Genomic DNA, 21,508 nt, shown 5'->3' on the forward strand with positions numbered 1-21,508 from the left:
GATTAGAGGGTCTTCTTGGGGAGATGGTCAGTAGGACTTATATATATATATATATATATAGTAGATTTTTTAAGAGAAAGGTTTTGTTGAAAGGATATGGTTTTATTTATATACATGTATGGATATAGTTATATATATTTTTTGTTTTCGTTTTTTTCCAGTTGGTGGCGGTAATGAACCTTTAAGCTGGTTTACCAACCGCCATTAAAAACAAAGAAGAAGAAGAATTGAAACTCGGTGGCTTTTAGCTCTGCAGTTTGAGCCTCGTCGGCCACAGTATCAGCTTGTTTTCATTGACCAAGGTCTGAAAGACAAGTTGTAGATATTTTTACTGACGTTTTCTGCGAACTTCATCACCGAAGACCTCAGGTCAGACAGCTGGTTCACTGTGAGCGTGGTGAGCTGCAGGAACTCAGGTGTGAGCACAGGTGGAGGAGGTCCGGCTCTGTTTGCTGCCTTTTTATAGACGTGGACCCTGCAGACCTGTGAAGGCCGATGTTGTCCGTCGTTGCCAGGTCAGCTCTTAGTAAATGTAAGTGATGTGTGTGTGCGCTACACAAAATGAGTATGTTACACAAGTGTTTGTCACCTATATTCCCTTGTACTAGTTTGTCTGTGCGTGTGTTGATTGAAATGAGCTAAACTGCAGCTTTAAATGACCATGTAGGTGAAAGGTCATTTGAATGCACCATGCTCGTTGTACTGAGATAGCTAATAGTGAAGTATAGAAACATCGCACTTTTTAAATAAGTAATAATAAATGAATGGAGTGTTTTTACACAACAGTCAAAATCCTAAATGAATGATCAGACGAGGCAAGAATAAAGAGGGAAATATTACAGTTATAAATATATCTTTTTTTGGAAAGGAGAAATAATTGAGCATTGAAGTGGTTTGGAGCTGCAGAGATTTTACAGAAAACTAAACTAATAATCTTTTAAGTCATTTTTTAATCAAATAAGAGGATTTGATGCTTTTCCTGTCACACACATGAGAGTGAATATATTTGGGTTTGACGCTCACTGGTCTGTAGTGAAACTATAATGGACATATTGCAACATTTACTGTTTTTATAAACAAAACATTGAATCGATTAGTTATAATAAAAATCTAATAAAATTTGGCACTAAACACTAATATATGTATTTTAGCTTCTGTTTCAGGATTATCTGTTTTTATTGTAGTGCAGAACAAATCACATTGGGGCTGTATATACTTATGATCTTCATTACTGATTAATCTGCTCAGGTCCAACTAACAGTCCAAAAACCAGAAATGTCAAAGTTAATGATTTAACCCTCTACATAGTCTGACAAGCTGGAGTCAGAATATTTGGTATTTTTGTTGAACTGATAGTTTGATTAGTGATTGTTTTTCTGTGGGAGCACAGTCGTTTTCCAGACGACTTCAGTGTCATCGTGTTGTTGCTGTTCTTTGAGTCCCCCTCTGTCCTCTCAGACAGGCGTCTCTGGCTGCCCAGTCACAGTCTGGCCAGGGCCATGTCATCGTCCTCAGGTGGTCCCACCTCCCCGTACACCACCCTAGCCATCAGCCACCCAGCAGAGTCCGTCACCCATGTGGAGCTTCACCGCCCTGAGAAACTCAACGCCATGAACAAGGCTTTCTGGAGGCAGGAATCTGTTTTCATTAATACACAAGCATTTGTCACAGTAGCAACCAAAAACCTCAAGAACAAACAGATTATAATTTTAAGACATGTGAAGAATGAGAAATAGGATAAAAGCTGTCACATGATCAGTATTGGATCTTTAATCTGAAAAAGTTTGATTATTAAAATAACGTTTTGTTTCAGATCGTCTCAGAGGAGGTTTGAACTGGCAAGTTTACTGTATTTCATACTATGAACAGCGACCGGACTATAGTAATATAATAGACATTTAGATTTAAGATGTTAAATAATGAAAATAAACTTAACAGAAGGAAGAAGAACATCAGTTTTTAATTTTCTGTCCTGAAATTACAGGAAACATCATAAACACGATTAAAAGTCTCATATTCAGCTGAAGATAAACTTGGAGCATTAATGCATTAAAGTGTTTACTTAAAGCTGACAGGAGTGTTAACTAAACTTTTTTAAATTAAACTTTCTCCCAGGGAGATGGTGGACTGCTTTAACGAGATCTCTGGAGACCCAGACTGCAGAGTGGTGGTGGTTTCTGGAGCAGGGAAGATCTTCACCGCCGGTGGGCGTCAGCCTGGTGACGTTTTTAGAGGCACTGTTGTCGTAGATGAGTTGTATTTATTCTCCGTGCTGTGTTGCTGTCCAGGTATCGACCTGATGGACATGGCGAGCGACGTGTTGCAGCCGGGGGGCGACGACACGGCCCGGGTTTCCTGGAACATCAGAAGAATCATCACCAAGTATCAGGAAACCTTCTCCGTCATAGAGAAGGTCAGACCTGCAACAAACAATTATTATAATTATTTCTGTCTTTTCTAATTCAGTAAATAAATCATTTAGTCTAGGAAATCTAAAAAAAAAAAAAAAAGTCTGTTTTTCCCGGATTATAAAATCTTGACCTCTAGATGTTTGTTTTGACCAAAGATGTTCAGTTTATGACCAGAAAACAAAAGCAGCAAATAGTTTCATTTGAGTTTGAGTTTCGCTTTTTTGCTTAAATAATTGTAAAATAGTTGCCTGTTAATATTATTGTTTCAATTCATTATTCGACTAATAGGCAACAGTAATTATAAGGTCAGACCAGTCGTGCACATGATTATGTATTGAAAGTGTTGGGTTGTCAGTGAAATGATTGTTTTTCTTCCTGTAGTGTCCAAAGCCTGTTGTTGTGGCCATCCATGGAGCCTGTATCGGAGGAGGTGGGTCATCATCATCATCATCATCATCAGCATCATCAGTCACAGTTAGAGTGCAGAGAGAGAATAGTGGGTTGTCTGGCTCTTTGGGTTTCTCTCAGGTTTTCTGGTAACACCAAGCTGGCTCACTTTTAATCAGAGCAGATCTCCAGGTTCCCAATCAGCCCTGCCAACAGCCTCACTACCAACCAATCAGATCCATAGAAACTTGCTGCCTTTGACAGAGGAAACGTTTACCACACCACCACAAATACATGATGACAATTATGGTTTGATAAGGAAAATAAATTCCCACAGTTGTCCGATAAGTCTCATTATTAGTAATGAACCATTTCAGATGGATCAGACTGTGCTTTGGCAGCAGATACAGTCGGAGTGCACCACATATTCAGAATAGTTTGCTGATCATTTGACAAAAAGACATGTAGATAATAATTCCTACTCTTCTGTATAGTTATAGCATTAGTACATTCCAGACAGGATGTTTCTTTGCTTGCTGCAAAGCTTGAAGTGCCCGTGTCAGAGGAGGTTGTGTAGTAAAACAGGAAGAGTCGTCATGTTCACAATGAATGTTGTTGTGCTCTGCGGCAGGTGTTGACCTGATCACAGCCTGTGACATTCGCCTGTGTACCCACGACGCCTGGTTCCAGGTGAAGGTATGTACATGTTCATTAGTGTTTGTTATTCAGAAACATGAGGAGGAAAATGCTTAAAGGACGCAGGTGAATGTTGTGGCTGATGTTCCGATACCGTTGGATATGATGTTACCACAGTCTTTGTGCTTGTCTTTGACTTGACAGGAAGTTGATATTGGACTCGCAGCGGACGTCGGGACTCTCCAGAGACTTCCCAAAGTCATCGGCAGCCGCAGGTAAACCGCCTGTTTTCATACACCGAAGAGTGACGAGACGTTTTCTGCTTTGTGTTGCAGCTTCAGGCTGTGTGTATGAATACACGTGATGTGGTTTAATTCCAGAAAGCATCATACAAGGACAAAAGATCACGTGGGATTTTAATGACGTTTTAACGGATGTTGCAAACATTTAGGCACTTAATGTGAGAACACTTTAAAAAATAATGTCATTCATTTTTCTGCTTACAGCTGCTTATATTTCTCTGATCTGGTGGCAACACAACAAACAAACTACAAGATTTTGAGTTTGCTGCACTTTCTCTAAGGTTGTTGTCATGTGATTAACTCCCATACATGTTGTTCTCTCCAGCCTGGTGAACGAACTGGCCCTGACTGCCAGGAAGATGTTTGCAGACGAAGCAAAGAGCAGTGGCCTGGTCAGGTAAGTCCGTCCTCTGCATCAGTACTGTTGTTTCTGCTCAGCTCAAACTGTTACTGGGTCAGAAAACTTCACTTTTCTTTTTCTGTGACATGAAACAGGCTGTTTCACTGCAAAGTACATTTACTCACTAACTGTACATACTTCTCTCCAGTGGGGAAACTCCCAAGCCACCCAGCAGTATATAGAGTACTTCAAATTAGAAGTATATAAGGTAGTTAACGTCAGCTCCCCCGCGGTATGTAAAGTACTTCAAATTAGAAGTACATAAGGTAGTCAACGTCAGCTACCCAGCGGTATATAAAGTACTTCAAATTAGAAGTATATAAGGTAGTTAACATAAGCTACCCAGCAGTATATAAAGTACTTCAAATTAGAAGTATATAAGGTAGTTAACGTCAGCTACCCAGCGGTATGTAAAGTACTTCAAATCAGAAGCACATAACGTAGTTAACGTCAGCTACCCGGCGGTATGTAAAGTACTTGAAATTAGAAGTATATAAGGTAGTTAACGTCATCTACCCAGCGGTACATAAAGTACTTCAAATTAGAAGTATATAAGGTAGTTAACGTCAGCTACCCAGCGGTACATAAAGTACTTCAAATTAGAAGTATATAAGGTAGTTAACGTCAGCTACCCAGCGGTACATAAAGTACTTCAAATTAGAAGTATATAAGGTAGTTAACGTCAGCTACCCAGCGGTATGTAAAGTACTTCAAATTAGAAGTATATAAGGTAGTTAACGTCAGCTACCCAGCGGTATGTAAAGTACTTCAAATCAGAAGCACATAACGTAGTTAACGTCAGCTACCCGGCGGTACATAAAGTACTTCAAATTAGAAGTATATAAGGTAGTTAACGTCATCTACCCAGCGGTACATAAAGTACTTCAAATTAGAAGTATATAAGGTAGTTAACGTCATCTACCCAGCGGTACGTAAAGTACTTCAAATTAGAAGTATATAAGGTAGTTAACGTCAGCTACCCGGCGGTATGTAAAGTACTTCAAATTAGAAGTATATGAGGTAGTTAACGTCAGCTACCCAGCAGTATATAAAGTACTTCAAATTAGAAGTATATAAGGTAGTTAACGTCAGCTACCCAGCGGTACATAAAGTACTTCAAATTAGAAGTATATAAGGTAGTTAACGTCAGCTACCCAGCGGTATGTAAAGTACTTCAAATCAGAAGCACATAACGTAGTTAACGTCAGCTACCCGGCGGTATGTAAAGTACTTCAAATTAGAAGTATATAAGGTAGTTAACGTCATCTACCCAGCGGTACATAAAGTACTTCAAATTAGAAGTATATAAGGTAGTTAACGTCATCTACCCAGCAGTATATAGAGTACTTCAAATTAGAAGTATATAAGGTAGTTAACGTCAGCTCCCCCGCGGTATGTAAAGTACTTCAAATTAGAAGTACATAAGGTAGTCAACGTCAGCTACCCAGCGGTATATAAAGTACTTCAAATTAGAAGTATATAAGGTAGTTAACATAAGCTACCCAGCAGTATATAAAGTACTTCAAATTAGAAGTATATAAGGTAGTTAACGTCAGCTCCCCCGCGGTATGTAAAGTACTTCAAATTAGAAGTACATAAGGTAGTCAACGTCAGCTACCCAGCGGTATATAAAGTACTTCAAATTAGAAGTATATAAGGTAGTTAACGTCAGCTACCCAGCGGTATGTAAAGTACTTCAAATCAGAAGCACATAACGTAGTTAACGTCAGCTACCCGGCGGTATGTAAAGTACTTGAAATTAGAAGTATATAAGGTAGTTAACGTCATCTACCCAGCGGTACATAAAGTACTTCAAATTAGAAGTATATAAGGTAGTTAACGTCAGCTACCCAGCGGTACATAAAGTACTTCAAATTAGAAGTATATAAGGTAGTTAACGTCAGCTACCCAGCGGTACATAAAGTACTTCAAATTAGAAGTATATAAGGTAGTTAACGTCAGCTACCCAGCGGTATGTAAAGTACTTCAAATCAGAAGCACATAACGTAGTTAACGTCAGCTACCCGGCGGTATGTAAAGTACTTCAAATTAGAAGTATATAAGGTAGTTAACGTCATCTACCCAGCGGTACATAAAGTACTTCAAATTAGAAGTATATAAGGTAGTTAACGTCATCTACCCAGCGGTACATAAAGTACTTCAAATTAGAAGTATATAAGGTAGTTAACGTCAGCTACCCGGCGGTATGTAAAGTACTTCAAATTAGAAGTATATGAGGTAGTTAACGTCAGCTACCCAGCAGTATATAAAGTACTTCAAATTAGAAGTATATAAGGTAGTTAACGTCAGCTACCCAGCGGTACATAAAGTACTTCAAATTAGAAGTATATAAGGTAGTTAACGTCAGCTACCCAGCGGTACATAAAGTACTTCAAATTAGAAGTATATAAGGTAGTTAACGTCAGCTACCCGGCGGTATGTAAAGTACTTCAAATTAGAAGTATATGAGGTAGTTAACGTCAGCTACCCAGCAGTATATAAAGTACTTCAAATTAGAAGTATATAAGGTAGTTAACGTCAGCTACCCAGCGGTACATAAAGTACTTCAAATTAGAAGTATATAAGGTAGTTAACGTCAGCTACCCGGCGGTATGTAAAGTACTTCAAATTAGAAGTATATAAGGTAGTTAACGTCATCTACCCAGCGGTACATAAAGTACTTCAAATTAGAAGTATATAAGGTAGTTAACGTCATCTACCCAGCGGTACATAAAGTACTTCAAATTAGAAGTATATAAGGTAGTTAACGTCATCTACCCAGCAGTACATAAAGTACTTCAAATTAGAAGTATATAAGGTAGTTAACGTCAGCTACTACTTTTACTTTGGATAATTCAAGTACATTTGGATGATGGTACTTTTACTGCAGTAACACTTGAATGCAGTGAATGGAGTTTTACTCTGTGGTATTTCTGTTTGTATACACACATTTTTAAACCCTTCACACTTTCCCTGTCCAGCCGAGTGTTTGCGGAGAAGGAGGCCATGATGGCTGGAGCTCTGGAGATGGCTGGAGAAATTGCTGGTCGAAGTCCGGTCGCTGTGCAGGGCACCAAAATCAACCTCATCTACGCCAGAGACCACAGTGTGCCAGAGGGACTGGACTACATGGTGAGAACTTCTTCTACCTTGAACAGCAGAAACAGGGGACTGTCACCCTGACTCACCCTGCAGCTGCTGTTTTTACATGTGAGCCAACACTAAACTCCATCACTGTCCTGTTCACTGTGTCCAGGCCACGTGGAACATGAGCATGCTTCAGACTCAGGATGTGATGAAATCAGCTCAGGCTGCCATGGAGAAGAAGAGTCCCAAGACCATCGCTTTCTCCAAACTCTAGACCTCACTGAGCCAAAGTTCAGCTGTTTCATTTCTCCGTAGTGGCCTTTCTGCAGAAATGCTTCTAACACCAAAACTGAAACACTGTTGACAGTGATGTGATGAGACTAAGACATTAGGGTTTAGGTCGTTAACTGGAACTACTGGAGTTTGTTTCTGTTATTGTTTGGATACTACATTTTAACATAAGCAGGATAAAAATCTACTCAGTTCATGTCAGTCCGTCTTCAGTCTGGATTAGCTTGTTGCCTGTTTCATAGACTCTGTTGTTGAGAAGTTATTTAAAAACCCATCAGTGGGACACTGTGACACATGGTTCTTCATGAAACCCTAGACCTGAAGGGTTTTTATTTAAAGTTTCCTCCAAAGGCTCAGAACAGCCAGAACTTCCTATGGCACCTGAAGTCAACTGTATGACCTCAGCTCATTTTCAGTAAGAGACTGAGGTGAACAAGGCTGGAGACTGACAGACATTAACAGAGTAGAGACGCTGTTGGTTTTGGTCTGTAAGATCAGAAATGGACGAACTCACCTGACCGTCCATCGACAGGAATGTGTCCAACAGAGCAAAACTTGATTTAATAACTTAAATGCTTTATTGATAAAACTCTACAAATTAGCTTAAATTTACTGTAAAACTAGAACATGAAGTCGGTCACTGCTTAGTCTGCCTGGCTCGAAGCTTCTGTAGGGTTTTCTGTAAAGAGAGGACAGAAAAAAATAAATCTGCGTGGATTAAATTACTACACCAGTTTAGTGTCTCGTCTTTAAAACCTTGTAGTTTGAGTGTTTTACCTTGTGAAACTCTTTGGCCTTCAGTCTGTTTTTGGCATACGCCTCCTGCCTGCTCCTGATGGCTTTCTGCTGCTTCACCTCCTCCAGCTGCTCATACAACCTGCAGAAACATGTTCTCATCTGTATCATTTCTGCAGATTTGGGATATTTGCTTCCAGTTGACAGTGTAGGAGGCTGAAATCTCACAGTACCTCTTAGTTCTCTGGTGCATCCCTGAAACATCCCGTTTCCTTTGCTCCAGTGTGCAAATCTTCACCTCCCCCACCGTCTTAAGCCCTGAATCAGTCCCTGAAGGAAAAGGAAAACCAGGTTGGTTCAGTTTGTTTTGTTAATTACGTTTCTTCAGCAGAGTTTACAGAATTAATGGTTTCAAACTGACCAGGCTCAGAAACCACCAGGCTTCTGTTGACGGTACAGTATCAACTGATCAGTTTAAAGCTGGACAATTGTGACCTTGGTGCTTGTAGTTTTAAAATTTCTGAAATGGTGACACAAACCCTTTGCTCTAAGAGACTGAAGACTTCACAGTGTGAGCCTGTACAGTTTCTTGAACCACTAATGACTGAAGTCATTTAAATCTGTGTCAAATGGTATAAAGTTCACAAACCTGGAGGGGGAAGCTGAGACTTCATCTGCTGGATAAGGCCAGAAGTCTCTGTAGTTTGGTTCTGCTCAGCTGATCCTCCCTTTGACTCATTAGCCTTATGCTGAGGCCCTGACTCAGTCTTGGTCCTACAGCTGAGCAACTGAGAGTCCTTAGCTTTGCACTGCTCTCTGGCTTCAGATGGAGCTTGGACCTCAGGTTGAACCTTGGCCAGAGCCACTTTAGCCTTTAGCTCTTCCACCCTGCAGGATGATCTCTGCACCAGAGCGGTGCGCTTCTGCTGGTAGGCCTCCTGCACTTTGCTAGGACCCCACTGAAACTCCAGGAAGCGCACTGGATGCAGGGAGGGAAAGGATGGAGCACACAGTTGTGGGAAAAAAAAAAGTTTTGATGTGGATTTAGTTTGAACTTGTTGAATATTTATTTTTTTTGGTTCCTGATCACATCCCCAACACAGCACTACAGTCACATTTCAGCTCAGTCTATTCAGTCTGTGACTTGTGCTTTTACCTGGATGTATTTGGTTCTTGTCCTCTGGTGTCTCCTCTGGGACCAATGTGGACTCAGACCCCTGCAGTAGACAAGTTTTATGTTCAGAGAAGAGACCACAGTCACAGTGGTTAAACACCAGGGCTTTTAGATGACATGTTTGTGTACCTGTGTCTGTTGGCCTCTCTGGGCTTCCTCCCTCACTTCACCTGGAGGTTTGTCTTCCCACATTCCCTCTTGCTCAGTGATGCTTCTGTCTTGCTCCTGCAGTGTGGTGTTTGTCAGGCTCACTAGTGTTATCTCAGACTGCTCCAGGATCCCCTTCTCACCGGCCACATCCTGGTATCCAGGGACACAGGACATTTACACAGCTGAGCTAAAGACAAGTTAAAGAACCAGTAATAGAGGACCAGGTTTAAAATGTCTAAAATTATCCAAAATAATCTGGGCAGCTGTAGCATGACAGGACAAGATGGGGCCCTTAAAAACACTGCAGTGTTGAAACACGATGCTTTTCAAAGTTTTCCACATACTGTTATGTTAGAGACAGGGACTGCATTCCTCAGGTTTGGACCCTGCTCAGACTTTAGTTGTTCAGCACAGAACAGGGCTGGAAGTTCAGGCCTTTCAGACATGCAGGTTCTGTCTGCCTCCCCTCCCTCTGGCATGTCCAGAGCAGGCGTAATGTCACACATGGTTAAGTTTGACAGACTCAGAGCTGTCAGATCCACATCCATTCTCGTGGTGATGACATGGCAGAAGGATTCATGAAAAGCTGTCGTGAAGCTGCACTGCTCCGTTCGAAGACGCTCCAGGGATGGGTCAGACCCAACAGAAAGATCAGTGTGGATTTCAGAGTCCTGAGACGCTGTGGAAATGCTGTGCTCCCCCCTGACTGGCTCAGGAGAGTTAGGCACCTGGTGAAAGGTCATGGAGGGATCTGCTGTTTCGTTGTGGGTGACCTCAGCCAGGAGTGGGTGGAATGAATCCAAGCCTGAAAACAATGAACTGTGGTAAAGTTTTTGACTGGGTAAGGAAACCACACTCAAACAGGAAGATAACTGAAGCAAAAGGAACAGCAGCACATTAGACTTTTCTATCCTGCTCACAGAGACTACAGATACCGTTGGATTCTGTGAATGTGAGAATCAACAGGCTGGTGGAGACTGACACACAATTCTGAACAGACAAAGATTTTTTTTTTTTTGGCCAATGTTAATTTGGGAGTTGATTTTAGGCGACTTATGAAACAGACTGACTGAGCTCAGTTCAAGTGTAGAAACCATCATGTAATGTATTTTGATTAAATACACTTCAGGCTTATTAACTTCACATCATAGCTCAGTATATAAAACAAAAAATTAACAGGTACAAGCCCAGACAGACACACAGGTCACAGGCTGAGACTACATACATGGGAATGATGATAATATTCCCCCTCTTATAAAAGCACCATAGGGTCTGGGATCATTTTTGTTTTATACCTCACCTTCAGTCCTGTCTGGGCCCAGGTCCAGCCTGATGTGGTTCTGCTCCTGTGGAATGGAGGTGTCAGGAGGCAGAGTTGGGTGTGACGGCAGCCTGGCCTCAGCTGAAACGTCAACATGGTTTCTTTCACCTGCAAACAAGTTGATGACCAACTCAACCTTTATGTAAACATCTGTCTCACATTGTCTCATTTCTAATTGTCCATCAGTAGTTTAACAATAAAATGCTGCAAAAATGATCATCACCAATCAGCATCAAGTCAGCCTCATACGACTTTACCTGAGCTGTGATCATCATCCATCTCCCCAACCAGCGGCCTCATCTGGTTCTCCTCCTGATCTTCTTCCAACCATGTGGTCGACTGCTCCAACGCCATCTGACCCATCAGCTGACCCGCATAAAAGTCCTGCCCACCACTAAGCCAATGAGAGCTGGACTGGTGGGACAGTCGACCAATCATCCGACTCAGAGTGGAATCCCATCCACCTTCCTCTAAACTCTCAGACACTGGCGGACCTGGAAGCTGACCAATGATGGAGGAGTGAGCAGATGGATGACCGAACAGTCGCTCCATTGGCGGCTCCCTCTGGTCAGCAGCGAGGCAGGAGGACTCGTCTGCCAGCTGGCCAATCAGAGGTCTGAAAGAGTCCTGCTCTGGGTCCTCACCTGGGACATCCTCCATGACTGGACAGACCCTGTTGTCCCATTGCTGGAGCAAAAACATTGATAACTGACTCATTTATAGTGTGAGTTGTTAGTTTGAAATAAAGAAAATGAGCCATAGAAGGCAGCTGTAGTAACATGAGAATCAACATCAGTACAGCTTACAATAAAAACTCTCCTTTAAAGTACATATTTGTTGCTGCTGATTGGAAATATTTTCCCAAGTGGCCTCTAGACGTCTGAGTTGCAATTTAAAAAAAAAAAACAAAAAAAAAAAAGATAATGCTCATGGATTGTGAGTCACTGACCAGGTCTCTGCTTTGTGTGTCTGCTGCGTCCGAGGGAAGAGGTGAACAACCAGATGAACTCTCGTGGTCCCTTCTGCTTTCAGAGGCTTGATCCAAAGACTGTTGAGCTACTGAAGAGTTTGGCTCCTCCATGTAAGAGCCTTCACTTACTGCAGGGAAAAAGACAACACTACGTTCACGTGATACAATCAGTGAGTAGGGCCTGTTTAATTGTGGTAAATGAAAAAGATCCTCCTTTAGAGAGAATTATCAGCTGAATCTGCACCTCCCTCAGCTTTACAGAGCTTCAATTTTTAAAAGACATTTTTAACTGTCTGCCTCACAACTTTACTGTTTTGGCTCGGATTGGTTTGCAGACACTGTCACGACAGTTTGCACACTTGTTAACACGTCTGATCGTATTCAGGGTGTCTACAGGTATTAAGTTAAACAGAAGACTTTCAGACTCTTTCAGACTCATCCTAACAATCAATCTGAAGAAAGAGGCTGCGTTCCTAGATGTGTGCAGTATGTGTATAGTTACCTGAGGTTCTCCCTGCAGTGCTGAGAGAGATGTTCAGCTTCCTGGTGTATTTGTCTATGATGCACTGGATGCTGGTGTCATTAAACAGAGAGCCTACAGCACGACCTGCAGCTGAATGCTCCTTAGTGCAGGAGCTTAGACCAGATGGAGAGTAGACGTCAAAGAACTCTGTGTCTCGTTCTTGTTGCTCACAGTGTGTGATAGGCAGGTATTTATCTAATGTAGATGATATTGGGGGGGGGGGCGCAGATTGAATTAAATTAGAAACAGAACTAACATGTCTTCTGTGTATAGACCGAGTCCTGTCTACTGATCCTCATTGTCACCTTAAAGATGAGTCATGTTTTTTTCTGACCTGTAAAGCTGCACATGCAGCTTATTAACTGCATGGTAAAGACCAGAACCAAAGCATAAAGAAACAGAGTCCTGCTATCCCTCACCAGCATTCTGCTCAGGCTCAGTGGTGGTGTAGCTGCCGGTGGAAATGGTGGTGGACGAGAGGCTTTCAGGACCAGTAGGTCTATGTGGGGACTGACACACACAAAATCAGCTTTTACAGGAGATAAAGACTCTCTGCTCACATGATTAAAGGACATGCTCATGGCTCTATTAATAAGTAAGTAAGTAATGTTTAGGTTGTAAAGGACTGTAATGATGTTGACATCTGTACTGGGTTTATGACACATACATGTACACAGACTGAGCTCAGTTCAAGTGTAGAAACCATCATGAAATGTATTTCAATCAAACACATTTCAGGTTCAGTAACTTCACATCATTGCTCAGACTCACACACACTCTCACACACACTCTCACACACACTCTCACACACACTCTCACACACACACAAAAGCTTCTCGAGTGTAGTCACAGGCTGAGGCACTTCTTGCCCGAGCTCTCATATTTGGCTAATTTTCATCACTGATCCACAACATGTGAATCTCAGAGGGTTTGACACACACTGAAAACACTGTGCCAATATGCAATGAAAGTCACCTCATGTCTCTTTCTGGTCTTGATGACCCTGCTGTCACAGTGCAAGAGCATTACACCAATTGTAAACACACAGGACAAAACAGACTGAAAATACAGATGTTCGCTCCACTGGACAACAAACACGTGCTCTTTCACTGCATATTGAGCACAACTGTTCCCTCCCTGGGAACAGACCCTCAGCCATACAAGATGAATTGTTCCTAAGGAAGGAAAATATTGCACAGGACTCTTTACCTCTGTGGGGGACCTGTCACTTGTGACTGCAACTCTCCCAAAGTCAGAGGAAAGTGGTGAGATTACTCTCAGGGCTGAATCTGAAAAACAAAGTTTCTCCTGAGTAGAAATATCTTTATTTTTGCCCTTTTGTATTTTTGTACTGCCATGTTCCTCCTGGTCTGTATTCATCAGCTGCCCTCTACATACCACAGTCTGAGGATTCTGGAGATGTTCCTGCTCCCATCAGAAGCCTCTCTCTCCAGACAAGACCACTGGATCTTGAGCTTGTCCCAGTCGGTCTCTCAGCTATCTGTCGCCCTCTGCTGGACACAGGGGGTGTCTGCAGAGATGACCGTGATTTCTCCTGTGGATCCCTGGCTGCAATATGTGTAGGAACTGCCACACTATCCTCCAGTCCTGCAGACAGAAACATCACCCAACCGATCAGCTGATATCCTCTGTAGGCTGACACGTGCTTTGGGCAGTAGTCTGACCTGTGACTTGGCTGGTGTCAGCTGGTGTCTCCACCTCTTGGATGGCACTCAGCTCGTGTTGCTCAGGCATCATCTCTGTCATTCCCAGTCTGATGCGGGTCACTGGGGGCTTCGCTGCTCGAGGGGGAGGGAGAAGCCCTGGGTGGACTGATGCTGGGACAGGTCTTCCAAGAACCCTGCTCTGACTGATGGGATCTTAATATAAAGAGACAATTTATAATTTCAACAATACTGCAGTGTTTTATAATGGCTTTTAATGTTTGTCATCAGAGCTACAGTACTGCATATTAACACCAATAGAGCATTAAAGACAGGCTACGTTTCATGAGATGCTGTTTGGTAGAAAATGTGCAAATAGTTGGAACAGCTGGAGCCACCATGGGACTTTTCCATCCTCGGGGACCAGCAGGACAGATTGTAAATGGAAAATCAAAGGGTAAATAAATAAAGTGAAAAACTTTTACAATTTTAAATAAATGGAAATTGTACCTAAAACGTAAAAAAACAAACAAAATAGGTTTGCCATCCAATATGTCAGTTACCTTTCTCGATACTGCTAGGCAGCAGCTGTTGAGGGGCGTCATCTTCCTCCTGATGGTCTTGTAAGTGCGATAGAGTTCCTCCGTTAGACTCCTCTATAGCTCTCAGCAGGGAAGCAAGTAATTTGAGGCGAGCCTGACTGATGTCTGAAACCGGCACTTCGCCTGCAGCTACTGGAACTGGCTGTGGATGAGAAAATACAAGAGAAAAGTTGTTTTTCCAATAAGCTGCTTGGAATAGAAGCAGCTCAAGCACTAGGTCATCCTGTAGTTTTTGTCTTAGATGGAACAAAACACAGTTTCAATGCTGAAACTGTCATAGTTCCTTCACTTACCTGTGGATCAGTAGGAATCAGAGCCTGCAACATCTCCTTTTGCCGCCTCATCTGCTCCATCTCCACTTCTTGTCTCCGTCGCTGCTCTTCTTGCTGTGACTGCTGCAGCTCCACTGTCTTTCTCTGCTCCAGTACCCGTCTCTGGACCTCCTGCAGCTCTCGTCTCTGGTTCACAAATTCATCCTCGCTGGAGCTCAGGGATCCCATCTGTAGGGAGCCACGCTGCAAGGTCCCAGACTTTATAGCTGCAAGGCCTGGAACCAGGGGTGCAGCATCTGTGGTGCTGGGGATAATGGCTTGGACAGGCTCAGAGGCTGGTTGGACTGGGAATCTGGTTGGGTGATGTGTTGTGAAGCCTTTGTTAGGGAGGGGCTCAGTGGTCACTGAGGAGGGTCTCACTGTCTCAGGAAGGTGCGCCGTTACTCTCTCCATTATGTTGTCAGTCAGCCATGCATTGACATCCGGTCTCTGGTTACTACTCAAACTAGACTTTACATCACCCAGTAACAACTTGGGACCAGCACTCCCACTGGAGGGGGGAGGGTGGAGAGGTGAAACCAGCATAACAGACTCTCTTGAGGGAACTTCCACAGAGGTTTGTGGTTCATTATGGAGGTATGCAGGCACTGCAGCAGTCATGGGACGTTGCAGAGGAGCTGGAGGATTTACAGGTGGGAGACTGAGGCCAGAAGGAGTGAGAGTGGACGGCAGTGATGTGGAGGTCATGCTGTAACGAATTCGCAGAGCACGCTGATATTCATCCAGGCGCTGACGAGCTACTTCCACAGACCTCTGGTGAACTCTAACGTAAAAGGTGGTGACAGCAATCCTTATTTATAATGCTGAAATTAAAAGAGGCCTCACAGTCTGAACGACACTACACTTTCTAAAAGTGCATTCTTTGAGGAGTCTGTGCGATAAATATAATGAAGGTAAAAAATAATCATATATCATACATACAATACATACAATACATCAAAAATAAGAGCATGGAAGAGCGGTCAGAGTTACATGATAACTACAACAATCAGTTTGTGTTCACCTGTTTTGTTCCAGAAGTCGTTGCTGGTATTCTCTAATCCTTCTGGTGTGGCTATCTTCACCTGCAGGAGGTATCACCTGTACAGAGCAGAGGTGTAAGCAACAACTATTTATCACTGACGTACTAGTTCTACTGAACACACTTTACACAGTATATTTTAAAGGATGGGTCAGCAATAATCATATTGTATTTAACAGAAGTACTGAGAACAGCAGATTTTGATAATGACACTTTAAATTTTTACCATCAATTCATAAATAAATATGAATGAGAGGACAACCACAAATAACTCCAAAACTTAACCTACATCAGTGGCTGGCCCAGGGGTGACAGAGATGACTTCCTGATCACGGACAGGTGCTTCTGGTTGGTTAACTGGTACTTCCTGAGCCACAGCAGCTTTCAGGTCTTCTCTCTCCTGCTGAGCCTCAAGCAGCATCTGCTCCAGTTTGGCTTTCTGCTCTTCCAGCTCCTGGAGCAAGGCCACCTGCTGCTGCTTCTCCCTCTCGAGCTCCTCTTCCTGCACAGCAGGAAAACTTTCATGCATTGGTTTCAGCGAAGCTCCACGGTGAACCGATAGCCAGAAAAATAAAAATCACTTGAGTCAGCAGTTATCTTAAAGATAACACAGGCTGAGGTTTTGTGAGTGTGAGCTCACATAATAAAATCTGTCTAGTCTAGTGACCTGGTACTTCTCAATCTCATGTGGAAACAGGATAATTCTTCCAGTCCTCCCAGTCTGAGGCTCCTGTGTCCCTCTGCTGGATGTAGATGCACCGTCCACCAGCCCACATTCTGCTCAATGCACCTTTACTTGTGTTTTTCTTATTATTACTACAGAAAGTCCTCAGTGCTTTAGCTCCAAAACCAGACAGCAAGCAATAAAAAAAAAACATACTCAATAGCAGATAAATAGAGCAGGAGATATGAAGTCTTTTCAGAAAAGGTGTGAGCACCTGGCACAACACACGCCTGCCTGCCTAACTAACAAACAAACAAACGAGGAACACCTGGATGAGTAACTTCTGACCAATCACAAAATACCCTCAAAGCTATGAGTTAAAAAGTGAAGCAGCTTCCGCTGCTCCCAGTGACTGTGGAGAAATGAGAAGGGAGCAAAAATGGGATCAGTTGTCTGGATTGTGTTAAGCAAGTTTAGCTGGGTTCCTTGGTGTGACATAAAGTTCAGCGCTGCTTTTAACTTTCTGTGTTCTGTTTAATTTAATTCTCAATTGTCATTTAATGTGAAAAAAAATCAAAAAGACAAACTGCAATCAATCGCGATATCCATTCCTTCACATAGTGAGTGAGATGAAGATTTACCATTTCAGTAAGGGCCCACTGCTGCTCTCAACAACATTTAAACTCATCAGATTACCTGTGACTGGCAGCACATTACACTCCTGTCTACATTTACGAGTACATGTACAATCAGCACATACCCTTTTCTTTCGCTCTTCTTCAAATTCTTGGATTCTGTTGGCAAGTGCATCAGGAAACAGAGTATCTGCTCTGTGCTCTGTGGTCTCCAAAGCTGCCCAGATTAAACACAAGGAAAACTGAATGATTATTATTTCACAACAAATAAATATTTACACTTTTTACTCTGGAAAGTGTATGTGGAAAAGAAGACAAGAAGGGATCTCAGATTTAAGAGAAAGAACTGAACACAGTGGGGAAAAAACAGCAATAACAAACTTTAAAAAATAATTTTGAACTTGAGGGTGAATGGAGGGAAAATTATGAAAACAACTGGCGCAGAATAAGAAAAGGCAAAGCAAAAGGCAAAAAGATTTTCTAATGTCAAAATAACTAATGGATCACAGTTGATGACCTTGAACAACTTGCCTGCTGGTGAGTGAGCAGGCTGAATGAGCTCGACGGGCAGCAGTGTGTCCTTCATCTCGCTGGTCAGAGAGCCTGTATCGATGCTCGTGTCCTGCTCTGGGATCTGATCGGAGACGGCAGTCAGAGAATCAGCTGCAGGGACATGGCTGCTGTGGTCAGCCAACTGGTTCCTCTGGCTCCTGATACGATCCAGGAGTTTCTTCAGTGCTCGTCTAGGTGCAGGTCTGGAAGGCCTCACTGAGATATTTAAAACCATTTTTTAAAATCTTGTAACAACCCTTGAAAATTAATTTAGGTTTTCTGCAGATATTGTGCTCCTCCTCACCCTGAGTAGATGTTTCTTGCTCAGTGCTTCCAGCTTTTTGCTCAGTGTCAGGTTGTGTGTTTTCTGTTTCTGTTGTGGTGATTTCACCCAGTGTGACATCCAGCTCTTGGTCCTGGCTGCTTGTGGACAGGGCTGGCAGAGGCTCTGGTACCAACTGGACCACTAGGTCACCTTTAACCCCTGGGATCAGACACAGTCAAAGTTTCAAGAGGCGCCATTAAAATGTACAGTAGATGTTTGCTATATCTCGTCAAAGCACCAAGATGATGTTTCCATCTTGCATGGTTTTAAACAAAGCTGCATATACTGTAAACTGGTGACAGACATTTTTTTTTTTGAGGCCACATGTTCTAAAATAAAAAAGCAGTCCTTACGCCTCTCTCCGGTATACATGTCCTCAAAGGCAAATTCCATCTCCCTCTGGAAGTCCTCCCTCATCTCCTGTCTCTTGTAGAGAGGTTGGAAGATCTGAGGAGGCATCTGTGACACCTGCTGTCTCCTCCTCAGAAAGTCTGTCTGCTGCATGTGCTCCAGTTCAACAAGCAAGTGCTCACAATCCTAAAGAAAGCATCAAAAACAGATCAGGCACAAAGAGCCACTTGTATTAGATTGTCACCTAAAAGACGTTAACTACTATTAACTTCTTTCTCTGAGAAACACTGCTCAAGGATTTATGATGACTGGGGTTCTGTTTCTATTACACAAAGATAATACAGAGAAAGTTGTACCTGCACAAGCCGTTCCTTCCTCAGAGCCTGATTCCCTCTAAGACGAGCCTTCTCAAGCTGCTCCTCCCGCCTCCTCTTTTCCTCCCTCTCTAGGTCCTGCAGTCTCCTCGCCTCCAGCTCAGCTCCCTCGTGGGCACTAGGCTGTTCATACATCTACAGATTAGACACCTCTAACCAAAGGGGGACTAGCAAACCATGAGGTTTCACACAATAATGGGAGGCCTTACCTGCTGTGTGTCCACTTCTCTGTCCACTGTGCTCACATGCATGTGGTAATGTGTGGCAGCAAAGGCACTCACATCAGATTTCTTTACTACATGTGGCTTTTTGGAGTTGACGTACTGCTTGAACAAGAAAGGAATGTTACTTCAACTTCATCCATCACCTACTGTACATAGTACAACCGGAAAAAACTGTTTCATTTATAAAGAGGAATCAATTAGCCCACTTTATCTGTGTTTGCTTTAAATAGGTGAAATCTCCATCATGTTCACACATCAGGAATTACTGAAATACTTGGCCAAAACCATTACGACACATTGTTACACAGATACCATAGAGTAAATTTCATCCATCATCGACACCTGCTTATTCTTATTTAAGGTCCCAGGGATCTGCTGGAGCCTATCCCAGCTCTCTTTGGGTGAAAGGCAGGGGTCCACCCTGGACAGGTCACCAGTCCATCACAGGGCCACATAGAGACACACAACCTCACACACTCACACTCACTCCTATGGGCAATTTAGAGTCACCAATCAACCTGACATACATGTTTTTGGACTGTGGGAGGAAACCGGAGTACCTGGAGAAAACCCACACAAGCACAGGGAGAACATGCAAACTCCACACAGAAAGGCCCCTGTTGGGTTTCAAACCAGGAACCTTCTTGCTGTGAGGCAACAGTGCTAACCACTGTCCTATGTTATGTTAAGTTATTCAATATTACTGATTGGAAAAATCACCTGAGTAGGGTCTGGGGCAGGTGGAGGAAGGCTGGCCACTTTTGCTGATCTTTCTTTTTCCACCTGTAGTGCCTTCTTCCTGGCATTGATGGTGCTACAGAAAAGCAATGATTTAGGTGTAATGCTTAGGTCATTCTGATAAGATTCAACATGTAATCATCTTAAAAACAAATGTTTCTGGTGTTTCTTACCGGCTTTGCATCTCATGGTCTTTAAGCCTCTGTGATTTCAGCTCTTTCAGTGCTTCTCGATAACGCTCTTCTGCTTTAGCGTGATTTTCCTCCTCCCTCTGAGCTATAGTTGCCAAGTCAGGTTCCTTGTGTAAAGGAATCAAATGACACAAAATTTTAATTATTTGGACAATGTATTTACCTTCTAGAATATCAAGTGATGGTTTTGTTCCCATTTTGTTTCAGATGGTTTCCTTGGTTGGGACTTTTGGAGTTTCTGTAAATTTATCTTGCATCTCGTTTGCACTGAAGAATTCACCAAACAGTAACTAAAATGCTGCTGAAGTCTGTCACAGATTCACTAACAAGTGTTGTTTGACACCAGTCTTATCTTACGTTTAATTTTGCACTCCTGTGCCCCTGACCGAGCAGCTGGAGGCTCTCCTGGTATAACCTCTGCAGCGTGTGGAGCTTCTCCCTCTGCTGTTGCTCCCAGTCCTGCCTCAGCTCCTCTGCCAGCTGCTCCAGCTCACGCTGCCGCCTCTGCTGCACCTCTCGGCAGATCTGCAGGGAAACGTACCGTTGCTGCTCCCGCACCTGGACAAAGCACATGAAAAGAACACAACAACACAACACACAGTCTTAATTTAACAAAAAAGTTTGAAACCTTTTCATTAACTTGGCCTAAACAAAGGAAGGCTCATTTTGAAACGCCAGTCATGAATTGGCTTAATGAACTGAATCATAACAAACACCACATTAGAACTGCTGTTTTTTATGACAGAGATCTGAGACATTAAACATATTGCTGGTCAGACAAAACAAGCAAAATAAAACATCACTGGGTAAATGAAATGTTATCTATTTGTTGTGCCAGTTCTTTATTATGTCCTGTATTTTATTGTTAGCCGGATAACACTATGAGAAGTTATCAGAAAATGAGAAATCACGTAGCTAGCTTACACGAAGTGACTGTTAGCTGCCACCTGACAATACCTGCTGTATGCGCAGTTTTCTCCTCCTCTCATGCTCCTCTCTTATTATCCGAGCCTCCTCGTTAGGGCTCGGTCTTAATTTGACCACTTTTCTCTTCATTGTGTTCAAATGTCGCTACTTTAAGTCCAATTTTAGGTCCGAAAAAGCAACTTCGTTAGCCGCTAGCTTCCCTGTGCTACAGGCACTCGCTACCATCACGACCTAAATTTTTACGACACAAATTGAAGCCAAAATAACAAGGTACAGAACAAATAAAGTGTTGAAAAGAGAATAAATCAAACGTTTTGTTTATCACAAAGTCCATGCCAACCGACCGTCTTTGTCCTTTGCGTCACATCCGGTAGTTTAAACTGCCCGCCGTATCCGTTCGTGCTAAAACAAACTTCTTCTTGGTTCCTACTATAAATAAAAAAAATGTTCCTAGGTTCCAAATAAGCTTCCCCTGCCTGTACAAACGACACGCTCGAATACATTTTTAAACCGCATAATAA

The 21,508-nt window shown here is 42.7% G+C and overlaps 2 protein-coding genes across 4 annotated transcripts; one reads left to right on the forward strand and one right to left on the reverse strand.

Annotated features, from left to right (window-relative positions):
* The first annotated feature begins 229 nt into the window (after positions 1-229).
* ech1 (enoyl CoA hydratase 1, peroxisomal) lies at positions 230-8,248 on the forward strand. The gene is made up of 10 exons (XM_026329883.2): positions 230-532; positions 1,459-1,630; positions 2,116-2,204; positions 2,289-2,413; positions 2,793-2,841; positions 3,430-3,494; positions 3,639-3,709; positions 4,062-4,133; positions 7,118-7,268; positions 7,393-8,248. The coding sequence occupies exons 1-10, from the start codon at positions 496-498 to the stop codon at positions 7,495-7,497; spliced, it is 936 nt and encodes a 311-aa protein (XP_026185668.1). The 5' UTR covers positions 230-495; the 3' UTR covers positions 7,498-8,248.
* cep295 (centrosomal protein 295) lies at positions 8,070-21,355 on the reverse strand. 3 transcript variants are annotated; one of them, XM_026329872.1, is made up of 29 exons: positions 21,018-21,355; positions 20,418-20,618; positions 20,043-20,167; positions 19,852-19,945; positions 19,117-19,230; positions 18,890-19,030; positions 18,536-18,719; positions 18,162-18,341; positions 17,837-18,073; positions 17,431-17,522; positions 16,296-16,508; positions 15,989-16,065; positions 14,947-15,673; positions 14,615-14,795; positions 14,073-14,267; positions 13,786-13,995; positions 13,597-13,676; positions 12,807-12,897; positions 12,367-12,582; positions 11,844-11,992; positions 11,152-11,581; positions 10,874-11,002; positions 9,918-10,378; positions 9,553-9,723; positions 9,406-9,466; positions 8,899-9,228; positions 8,483-8,579; positions 8,292-8,391; positions 8,070-8,193 (listed from the first exon to the last, which is right to left on the reverse strand). In XM_026329872.1, the coding sequence occupies exons 1-29, from the start codon at positions 21,114-21,116 to the stop codon at positions 8,152-8,154; spliced, it is 5,427 nt and encodes a 1,808-aa protein (XP_026185657.1). In that variant the 5' UTR covers positions 21,117-21,355; the 3' UTR covers positions 8,070-8,151. The 3 variants fall into 3 exon arrangements, with proteins under 3 accessions (XP_026185657.1, XP_026185651.1, XP_026185658.1); XM_026329866.1 differs by having other exon boundaries at positions 14,947-15,748; XM_026329873.1 differs by lacking the exon at positions 12,367-12,582 and having other exon boundaries at positions 14,947-15,748.
* Positions 21,356-21,508: the final 153 nt, after the last annotated feature.

The sequence above is a fragment of the Mastacembelus armatus genome, chromosome 13, assembly GCF_900324485.2.
Source record: "Mastacembelus armatus chromosome 13, fMasArm1.2, whole genome shotgun sequence".
Classification (NCBI taxonomy): Eukaryota; Metazoa; Chordata; class Actinopteri; order Synbranchiformes; family Mastacembelidae; genus Mastacembelus; species Mastacembelus armatus.